We start from the raw sequence: 10,859 nt of genomic DNA, 5'->3' as shown, positions 1-10,859 counted from the left end.
TATTCCACCTGCCATGGACATCTAGACTTCCTTCCTTCGACGTTAATGAAAGCCAGGCGCGCCAACCACGCTGTCCTGTTCAATCCAAATTCAAGTTCTGTCAAAAAATCCCGCGAATGGCATTCGATTTCTTGGCTTCTCGAGGATCAACAAGTTGCTCGCGGCTACGCGTTTGAATCCTTCTTGGACCTTGAAAAGTCCCAAGATCACCGACTGACAAGCGATGATAGACTTCGCGCCACAGCAGATGAAGGATTCTAATACCACCTACTTAGTCGCCCTTGTCAAATTCCCCGCATACGGCTCAGTCTGACAACTACTTGTATAAGTTAGGAGACAGGATCGGACATCTTGATTTGTGCGCTTCCTTAAACAGAAGCCTAGAACACGAGTCTTCGTATGCAGCTACCAATAAGCGATGATCCTTCGACATAGATATGTCCAAGTCAAGTTAGAGTGAGGAGCTTGACGACCCGCTCCAGTGCCTACTAAGTAAGTAGAAGTCGGATCATTCGGCATGCCGCACTACTCGGGCGCGGATAGTTCAGAGGCATTCCCCATGGGGAACTCGAGGTAAGCGATGTTGCAATTGTTGGCAATGACTCGGTCTTGATCTTTCAAAGCCCCTTCATGACTGCGGTTTGCTTAGAGCCCGAACATCTCAGGCTCAGGTAATCATTGACAGGAAACTTACCTAGGATTCGTGGTTTGGCTCTCATTGTGGTGCTTTACCTCCACATCACCCATACCAACAAAGAGTACTACCCTGTACCTCAGTCCGAAGAAACCTTTCTAGCCTATTTATGAGTAAATACTACCACATGGAGTCGCAGAGGTTATAATACGCTGTCGAGTCGATAAATCGCCTCTTGGTTCTGGTCAGATATTACTACCTTGTCCCACGTTGCGGGGGCCTATCTCCAGGAAGAGCATAGTAACGGAGAATTCGCCCTTCGTTGCAACGGGAAGCGGGGTGTGCTTCGACGCTTCCTCCGGCGTATCTTGGCCCGGTCCAGACCCTTCGCGTCGATACTCCAAAGAAACCGTCGCTCAATCCAGCACGTAAGAATCCTAAGGGCGCGTTACATCACATAGATACAGCTTTGCTACTACACATACAGCTTTGCTACTGCACGTTTGTCTTGATGGAATATGTCACGCAGTACGAAGACCCGGACGTCGATACCTACCAGCTCGCTTCTGCTTCAGACGCCTTTCTTAAATGACCCCAATCCTGTTCACTTTAACACGCATTTTGGAATTAATGGTATAAGTACTTGTTTCATGGGAATATTCCAACGACAGGAACTAATGTCTGGGTCCTAACCCTCTACATGGATTAAAAGCCAAAACGTTTCAAGAAAGCTCTAGCCGCTCCTGTTTTCTTTGGCTTGTCGGATTCATCTACGGACGCAGTTGGTCCAGGAACGGAAGCTTCAGGCAGAGCCCTGTTACTCTCTTCGTCGATACGAGAGTCTGGTTTGGGCACAGATCTCGGTTTTCTCGGCCCCATGACTACCGAAACTTGGGCCCGTTCAACATCCGAGAATGCAAGTCTATCCAATTCCACTTCCGTAAAGGTAGACTTAACGATGACCAGCCACCGGACCGAGTCTTCACTGCATTCTACCCTTGTATCTGGAAGTCCCAGGCACTGCTTTGCTCTACGCGCTGCATCTGAATTTGGGACAGTAAGACGATATTCCGTTACGCCGTCAACAGAGGTCGGCGATTGGATTTCTTGTACTTGGAGGCCGTCAACGGTAATCTGCCAGACTGTCCGATCTCCCATCAACCTCTCCGCTGCCTTCGCTGTGACGCTTTTATGGCCATTAAGAAACCTGACTTGAGATTCGCAGTGTCTTTCTGAATCGTAGCTGAGGAGGAATTTCCCGCCTTTGCCGGGCGACTTGTGGCTCTCAAACACTACTTTGACTGGAGACCATCTTGATTCAAGGAATCCCATTCTTCTTCGGCCTGGGTGAGAATTAGCTTTGGAAGCTTTGGTTGTTCATCACAACCTCGGTTATTGACAGCTGTCAATACCAACCTACTAGGACAAGTTGCGATGCGGATGATTTCGGTTCAGGCTTCAAGGGTCATGTAACACAGAGCCCTATGGGAATCATCAAACATTGAAGATCTTTTGATAACTGAGGTAGAGTTGATGTCCTGGCAGAACGAGAAGGAACCCGCGGTAAATCACATCAGACCCTTAACTTTCAAGGTGGCGGAGCATGTTCAATTAAAGTGCTTCAGCCGCCGCGGCACATGACAATCTATGGGCGAGGCGACAATTTCATGAGCTACGGCTGAGGATTTAGGAACGTGGCAAAAGCAAAACACCACACTAAGACTCAGCTTGACTTGATAGTGGGCGATCATTGCGTTGGAGGTTTCAAACCGTCGTTGCTGGTCTCTGCTAGCTTTTGAATCCATGTGCCTATCAGAGGCGCGGGATGCTCCCTTTTCCCTACTAAATCGCTTTTATGCTAGTTCTCATTAACACAAAACCGCCCTATCCTGAGCTTCGAGGTCACCCAGGACCCTGTTTAATGTTGTGATCGAGGCACGTAGTATGATCTTGCACTGACACCAATGCATGCCTACTGCCGGAATGCAAACTCAGCTTCTGAATGGTTTGACATGGCGTTTGCTGCACTCACCGTGAATGGTGTAGGTTTTTCTCCAGCCGTGCAAACATCTGAGGCACGCGTGTTGGATGATCAGAGGCTAGATTCAACACTACGGCAGTTAGTCCTCGCCATGGCGTTTTGTGGCGCTTTATCAACACCGGTGTCACCACGAAGATCCTACGGGCATCTCAGCTTCAAGAGCTAAAGTACACACCCGCTGCGAGCGACGTCTCCTTAAACCACAAGGGATCCTCAAACCTTGGTCTATACTCCCATGAGGGCGAGGTTTGTGGCAATGTGGAAGTAAACAAGCACTTTTCTAAAAGTTGAGACTAAGAAGCAGCTTGCTAGTTCTTTCATCGTTTGGAGCCCCCCCCCCCCCCCCTTTGAGTTGTTCGTTATTGTCACGTCAAGTTCCTGCAAGCTCAACTCTATCTTTGGAAGGCTTCGTGCGATCCCTACATGTAGCCTTGAGGTTCCAGGAGGGATTCTTTGCCAAAACAGCATAGGGTCTAGCAGGCTTCCTCCAGAGTCGAGCGATCATGCAGCCACCGATAGCCCAGGGCAATACGCCAATCACGCGGAACGAAGAGGCCAAAGATATCCAAGACGCAATCAACACTATCTTAGAAGCCGCGCAAAAAACACATGAGCCGTCTGAGAAGATGCCCGATAGTCCCATTAATGCTCCGCGGCTCTCAAGAGACGACATGGACGAGACTGAGCTTAACAGCGAATTTGCATGGGACATTGCTACCAAACTCCACGCAAAGAATTTCGTAAGGCTGGTGTCTAGGAAGCCGCCAGTCTTGCATACCATTTACCGTCTGCTCAACAAATTGCAAATGGGTGATTGGGGGTACCGCGTCAATATTGCCGAGATGCAGCGTATGCATCTACGAGCTCTGCAAGTCGGCCTCGTTGATAAGGCAGTCGAGATGCAAGTCCGGGGTAATGCAATGGGACCAGAAGCCATCGCAAAGGATGGCAAACTCCTAGCAAGTCTGCTTAGAGAATACAGTAAGCAATCTAGAGAAAGCGCTCCGTCCATCCCGCGTTCAGCCTTCATCAGATCAGGGGCGCGGACTTCGGTACATTACTAACAAATAGAAGCTCAAGCTGTACAAGACTATGAGTACATGACCAAAGTCTCTCAGCAACCATTCGACTTCTTCGTCGCGTCGAGTGAACGCTACCAAGATAGCTACGTTCTCGACAAGGTGATGCGAAAGAACAGGGTAGGAGCTAGAGACTTCGCCGATCCGCCGCGAATGACATACGAGTCCATGAAGCTCCATGCTCTGCCGACTGGGCCCTGGGGTAGTGAAGAGAACCCCGAGCCTCTTGGCGGGACAAGGAACGCATCGGCTAAGGCAGTGCTTCGTCGCAACTTTTGGTGGAAGATTATGGGCGCAGTGGTTGGAGGGGCTTTCCTTGTCGGCCCTATGTGGCTGCTAGTACTTCAACGAGACTTGTATCTTAACCTCGGAGTTGCTACGGCGTTTACTTTTGCTTTTGGATTTCTCATTGTTGGGTGTGTTGATCAACTGGATCAAGTCTTCGCGTCTACTCTTGCATATGCTGCGGTTTTGATGGTGTTCGTCGGAGTTATGTTTGACAAGCAGTTTCCTGAAGGAGCATGAGCAGAGATTCCGATGAATCATTGGTGGCCGAAAGATGGCATTGCTCAGAATTTCTAAAACAATCGAGAATGTCTAGTGTCAAGGCAAGATCTCCAGGGGTAACGAAACACTGAATCGTGCCCCAAAGCAAGACTCACTCGCAATGAATACACGGTAAGGTGGCCAACGGACCCCACGAAATCCGCTGGCTCAAGGCATTTGGTCGCATTTGCATATCAACGAAACGGGGATGATCAGCGATTCAAGAAACTGGGTGAGCCCCACGAAAGTGGACCGACCGAGGACTCATCCGGTTTTCACGAAGACTCCTTGAATTGTTTTTTGCCTTCATGAGCGGCTGAAATACACTGCTTCCAGATGTAATTCACTCTGAGATTCATCTTCATATGCTAGCAAAATGTGTGAAAGCTTCCTGTCCCCTCCAAGTGACCACCTTCTGGAAGACCACCACTTGAGTCGTCTCATTCGGCGTTCCCATTGAACTCAACTTTACCCCTGACTGTATCTTGTTCTACAGACAGTATGGCACACCGTGAGTCTTGTGGAGCTTGCTGCAAGCTGTGAGCCCAAGTAAGCAGTGATCTCATACTGGCGATCCCGGGACGATTGTTCACAAATTTTCTGCAGCCTGCGTCGATGGGGGTTTTTGTTCAAGATTTGGGGGGAGAATTGCGAACGAAAAGATTCTTATCACATGACAGTTAAGCCGGGTGAAATGCCTCTCGTTTCGAAGAGCTCATGGCCCCTCTGGGCTCTAGAAATGTTGCTTCACAATACCTTAAGGCAGTGTTCAGGTAGCTCGGCGGATACGAGGTCCAATTACCAACAAGTTGGAATAGCAAACGCTTGGATGAATACACAAGTGAAGTAGCAGGGAAGTGCGTTGATTACGGACCGTGGGAAGAAATCAGGCCAGTTGTTGACGAAGAACAGGTTTCTGGTGTCGATTCCTTGCTCGGGTATCCCCACGGATGCCAAGTTCCCGAGGCTGCTTCGATCGACGAATCAAGTTATCTGGATTCAAACAGCCCTTGATCTTTTCTGAAGAAGAGACAGGGCTTCCCGAATCTTGTAACACTGTGTTCAGGGTGCTTCCTTCCATGATGTGCAGTGATCTGCCGCAACCCCTAATTGGGCAGTCAACCGTGGCTCGGATTGTTGATGCCTAAGAACATCGAACATGAACGTACATGAACGTCAACCAATATTGGTTTCCAGCGAAAGAACAAATGTGTCGAAACAATACATTTGAGTTCATGGCTTCGGGTGATTCATGCTGCATACCACCAGTGTTTCCGGCAGAGACAGTCTTTTAACCCATTCAGTCAAGGCAGTATCATTGAGATATTCCAAACAGGCAATATCTACCGTTGCCATAGCTGGGCTCGCAGGGCATACGGGTGAATGCCATCGAAAACAGGGCGAAGACACAACATAAAGTCGGGCATAATGTTACGTTAACAACCTGGTATTTGCTGAGTCTTTCTTGTTCTCGAGACGGCCCTTCAACAGATCGCAACCTACTTTCCAACATGGCTATGGCTATGACGTATACAGCGCTCCCATCCAAACTGCCCACATTCTCAGCCACAGGACCTGCTCCACCACAGTCAGTGGGCACGATTGACACCCTTAGTAACTGGGCTCGGGGTTGTATGATATTACTGCGTATAATGACTTGATCCAATGGTGAAATGTAATTCCCATCTCTGATAACGAAAGTCACACGAACAAGTTTCCGTAACTGGGTCGTGTGTCTCACACCGCACTGGTTTTCTCTTCCAACTCCGGCCAAAGTGGCTTGCGTTGGTGGCTCAGCCCGCTTATTTCCTTTGTGGGACACTTGCCAGCATTAATTCTGGCGCCGCGACTAGGGACAGTTGGCAACTTGTCATGGGCGTCACCACATGCAAGTCCGAGATGCTCTTTCACATAGGAAATTCTGCTCCGGCCTAGACGCGTCTAATGTCTGACGCTTTGTGAAAGTCCTGTCGTACAAGGGCGCCAAAATCGGAGTACGCAGTTCTTCTTGACTCTGGATGTGGATGGTGAGGCGGGACGGGGCTGGCTCCGTTGGCCCGTGAGCGAGCCGTCGTCCAGGGGTTCAATAAACCTGCAGCTGATGGTGAGGAGATCCGATCTAGCCGGGACCCTGCCGAACAAGCGTCGGAGCTGTTCTTCCTACTGCGCGGCGGCCTCCAGGAGGAAATGGTCCGCTGTCCAACTAATTGTCCTGGCCACAAACAGCAGAAGGAGAGACATCACCACTCACGGCTGATGTTGGCTCCATGGCTTTTTCAGCTTCTTTTTTAGCTGCTTGAATGCCATGTTGTGATGATTGTTATCTACCAATATCCAGCTCCCGAGGTATGGGTACGCCCGACAGACTGAACACAATGTATGGTTGTGTTGAATAGAAGAGTGGTGACGTGAGCATGACGATGACATCGTGGCCGTCACATGGCCCCTTGCTCATTAACAACAGTGAAATCTCAATAACCCCCGCTTGTTCTTTGAGAGCTGCCAGGCATTGACTGTCGTGGTTGTCGTGGCTCCGCAAGAAAGTGAGCAAAGTCGCGCTCTCCGGGCTGCTCTTCTGAAGCGACTGGTCTTTAGCATGACAATTAGCATTGGCCAGTGTGGCTTCGCCATCCTTCATGTGCCCGGGGAAAGAGGGGTCCAAGGCACCAGAATCGAAAATAAGGGTCACTGATTGGATACATGGGACGAATACAGCCACATTTAAGGTATTACGGCGATCATTCCAACGGTTTAAGGACTTAAGGGCCCGAGGGAAGATAGCAATGGACCCTGACAGTAATTGCCGGACACTTGACAGGCCAGATTTCCAGGGCGAAGACGCGAGAAAGAGAGACAAGAGGGCGGGAACGCAAACGAAGACCAGACCTGAAGGAGGGGGAACGACGCCAGACGGCCTGGTTTTCCCCCTTCACCTGAGGGTCCCCGCGTGACACTAGACAGGGAACATGCATGCGATTATTGGGCGCTGCTCACCACCCCATCCTTTCCAGCGCCGGATCAGGTTTTTCTGAGGTCCCTGGAGACTGGAAAGTTGGACAAGGTTTCAATCTGGCAGTGGAGTGATCATTGAAAAGGGTGAGGCCGGGGCGGGCTGGGTCTCAAGTCAAGTAGCACACACACGGGCAGTCCGCAGCCACGGGGTTTTGCGGGAAAAGGAGATCTGCATTTATAAATACCTTATCCAGGGACACTTTCTCATCGCGATCAGACTTGAGTCGCACGCAGCCCTTAAACGGTTTAAACTTGCAGAATAAACTTCCCAAGATGTCTTCGCAGATCCCCCGTCCCGCTTCGACTACCACGAACTCGTCGACCTCGACTTCGTCTACCTCGACTACCCGGCAGTTCTCGGGCAGCATGGACGCTTACACCCTCTCCATGTACGAGCATACGCAGCGGCTTATGGCTGCGGCACAGATCCCGTACACCAGCCCCCTCAGCATCACGTCTCCCGGCGAGCGAACGCCCTCCGGAACCAGCTCCGTGGTTGTGAGGAACGGTGTCCCGCAACTTCAGTCCGGCAGCCTTCCTGCTTTCGGTTCGAGCTGAGTGGTCACGCATTCAATTTAAAGCCGGAAGACGCTGGACACTGCGATCTCGCTTCTGCGAGCCGAGGTAAGCGACAGTTCTGGGATGGCCTCCGAAAACGCCGCAACTAAAGCCTCGTTGTTCATCGTCACTGACTTCCTGTTGCTAGACCTTGAAAATGCGCATTCCCTTATTCTTTGGTCGATCCTAGCCGAAGCCCAAGCAACTGACGAAGTCACGATCATACCACGGTCCCTTCCCGAACGCTTTACGAAGATCATCTGCTCCTCGCCATACCTTTGATGCGACGTTTTCTCTTTACTTCATTTCCTATCGCGAAGTTCATCCGATCGACCCTGATCTCGAACCCGCAAGACCGCCTACACTTCCCACAGCGATCATCCTGCACAAATTGTCGCCAGAGACAGCTGCTCTCGCCAACGGCGGGATGTTCAATTGTAGTGGAACCGATTTCTGCTTCTGGGTTCGCTGTACCTCGAAAGAGGTCTTCGTGCCTAAAGCTGTCATCCCACGCGGGATAGTTGTTGCGCAAGAAGCGGGAAGCTCCGGCCGATCCGTGATGGAAACTTCATGTTGTCTCTTACAGCGTGATAATGTCTAATGCGTGCCTAGGCATGGGCCGCTTCTTCAGACGCTATTTTTTCTTTGGGCCGGAACATTGCGATGTTATGATGGAGTTTTGCTCTTTACGAAAGGAGGAAGCAGTCTGACGCAAACGTAACTAGACAGGGCTTTGCCTGATCGTCTATGATACCCCTATGAAATTCAATGAGCATACTCGTCTTCTTTCTGAAACCTTGAAGCAAATCTCCTCTACTAGTGATGTCGAACTATCGTGCCGCTAATAACAAGCCATCAAGATAGACTCTACCTATCACCAGCACTGCCCTTCTAACAGGTCCGCTTCATACTCCTAGATCTGTCTGGCACTGTCAGCATACTATCAGCACTGCACAATACCCCATTGGCCAAAAGCCTCACGAACCTGATAAACTTCGGCAAGGTCGATGGAATCTGAGTGACGATATCTAGCTCTCTTCTCTATAATACCCATACATCGGCTTGTCATTGCCCTGCAATCTCAACGAAGTGCCCTGCTTCTTCATTGTGACTCGGCTCCTTTGAAGCAGGCCTGCCATCATGGCAGAAACTTCGAGGCCTGTCAGCGATACGGCCCTTGTTCCTCGAAGCTTCGGCCGACAAGCTCCAAACTTTTATCCATAGCTGCCTCGGCCCCTTGGGGTATCCCTCGTGTATAATCCTTTAATCCTTCAATCTTATGTTTACTGGATGTAAACTCTACTGGAGCCAGCCTTCCGCTTTCAATCTTTTGAGTCACAACTGCTTGAATTCCATGAAAGCCTTCTGTCCTTGGCCCCCTCATCGAATCATCCCCAATGTCCCAAGTCTTTTGATATACCTCTTGATAGCCATCCAACCACTTGATCCTTTTTTTTCTCAGATGTCAGCTTTTTGGGACGATTCCTCCCTGACAAGGGCGATGGACAAACGGATGAACCTCATCTCCGCATGTCGATTCACCCGGTCATTGGTTTCGTCCTATGAAGAGACGATGCTTAGGCAGCCACAAGGGACGAGGGGCGTGGTGCCAACTGCCCGGCCGGATGAAAACCACACCCAGTGAATCAAGTGCTGTCCCGGGTGAAAAGAATGATCCAAACAACTGGAGGCCTTTGATCTCTCCTACAAGTGCAACTTTCTTTCTTGGTTGTCAAAAGCTCGCCTTTCCTTCCACCTTCTACCACCCATCTCAAGGACCTTCTCTGCTCATCCAACAGTCTGTCGGCAACCTCAAGTACAACATATCAGAGCAGCGTCATCGGAACTCTCAAGATGAGCTACCGTCCAGTGAGTGAGATATACTTCAAGTGATGACTTGAGGCTAAATTTCATCGATACAGATCCCAGACCTGTTCACCATCGTTGACGGTCAATTTCATCATATAACGCTGCACTGGCAGTTTGATCTAGCCAGGAGGTCAGGCGACCAAATCTGTTACTGGAATGAAATCATCGGGCAGCTTTTCGTCTACGGTCTACCCGGAGAGTTCCCCTACGAACCTGCGGTCGCCCGCGGTCCGGTGAGAATCTTCATCGACGTCACCAACCGCCCAGCCGTCCTCCCGCCCGGCTTCTGGGCCACTGAGAGGGTCCTCATTGGCCCTTCTTGGGGTCTGCCGGGCTGGCACCCCTGGTTTCCGACAGACCCTCTGTTCCTGAGCACCGAGAGATCTCTTGGAGGACGTCCTGGGACAGTGGGCGACCTGCGCTGGTGCGGTACCTGCGGCAAGTGGCTCTTGGCCCCTTACTTCTTCGACCACGATGGTGCCCGCGCGAATTCGCGCACCTGCAACCGGTGTGTTATGCGCCGAGACCTCCGTTCTCGGGCGTACAATACGAGGGACGCCTGGCTTGTGGCCAAGCAGCCGACGATGATGTGGCTTCGCCCCGGCGAAGCGGGCTACGACCACTAGCCCGAGCCCGGAGCCCCCGGCCGGGTATGAGGCCGGGGGGCAGGGCGGCGGAAGGATCTGTAAGTCATCTCACTCGTGCCTCTTCACTTTGATCCCTTGCGTCATCCACTTGGTCGATCTGGTAAGCCAGATGATGCCCAACGTCGCAACTCGGGACGAAGGCAGACAATGCTGGACCACGGATCGAACTGTCGACCCAAGATCTGAACAGCCATCTCAAATGTTCCGATAACACTGCGCGGGTGGAGTCCCAGCCATCCCTGAATCTTTTGAGGGACGAGACGAGACGAAAGAGCTGCTGTCACTGGACGGCGTCAACTCCAGACTGAAGGGGCCAGGGGCTTCCCTGGCTGTCCGGGTTCGTTCGTCTGGGCTTGCCGACTGCCGCAGATGCTTTGCAACTGGCTTCTTCCCTCATCTCAGGTTTCATCAGAGTTCAAGAGACTGACTTTCGATTAAGCAGATATCCTTCCGCGGGGTGACGACGGTACAGA

At 51.1% G+C, this 10,859-nt stretch overlaps 4 protein-coding genes across 4 annotated transcripts; 3 read left to right on the top strand and 1 right to left on the bottom strand.

Annotated features, from left to right (window-relative positions):
- Nucleotides 1-1,339: 1,339 nt before the first annotated feature.
- Nucleotides 1,340-1,966, bottom strand: CABS01_07143 (uncharacterized protein; the record flags this gene model as incomplete). Its single annotated transcript, XM_060540507.1, has 1 exon — nt 1,340-1,966. One exon carries the CDS (start codon nt 1,964-1,966, stop codon nt 1,340-1,342), a length of 627 nt encoding a protein of 208 aa, XP_060403392.1.
- A 1,212-nt stretch (nt 1,967-3,178) lies between these two features.
- Nucleotides 3,179-4,279, top strand: CABS01_07142 (uncharacterized protein; the record flags this gene model as incomplete). Its single annotated transcript, XM_060540506.1, has 2 exons — nt 3,179-3,656; nt 3,750-4,279. 2 exons carry the CDS (start codon nt 3,179-3,181, stop codon nt 4,277-4,279), a joined length of 1,008 nt encoding a protein of 335 aa, XP_060403391.1.
- A 3,306-nt stretch (nt 4,280-7,585) lies between these two features.
- Nucleotides 7,586-7,870, top strand: CABS01_07141 (uncharacterized protein; the record flags this gene model as incomplete). Its single annotated transcript, XM_060540505.1, has 1 exon — nt 7,586-7,870. One exon carries the CDS (start codon nt 7,586-7,588, stop codon nt 7,868-7,870), a length of 285 nt encoding a protein of 94 aa, XP_060403390.1.
- A 1,854-nt stretch (nt 7,871-9,724) lies between these two features.
- On the top strand, nt 9,725-10,365 carry CABS01_07140 (uncharacterized protein; the record flags this gene model as incomplete). Its single annotated transcript, XM_060540504.1, has 2 exons — nt 9,725-9,739; nt 9,793-10,365. 2 exons carry the CDS (start codon nt 9,725-9,727, stop codon nt 10,363-10,365), a joined length of 588 nt encoding a protein of 195 aa, XP_060403389.1.
- Between the last annotated feature and the right edge of the window lie 494 nt (nt 10,366-10,859).

The sequence above is a fragment of the Colletotrichum abscissum genome (genome assembly GCF_030869225.1).
Source record: "Colletotrichum abscissum strain IMI 504890 chromosome Unknown Scaffold_15.1, whole genome shotgun sequence".
Classification (NCBI taxonomy): domain Eukaryota; kingdom Fungi; phylum Ascomycota; class Sordariomycetes; order Glomerellales; family Glomerellaceae; genus Colletotrichum; species Colletotrichum abscissum.
The sequence above is the reverse complement of the archived record's forward strand: the minus strand, read 5'-3'. Positions and strand labels throughout refer to the sequence as shown.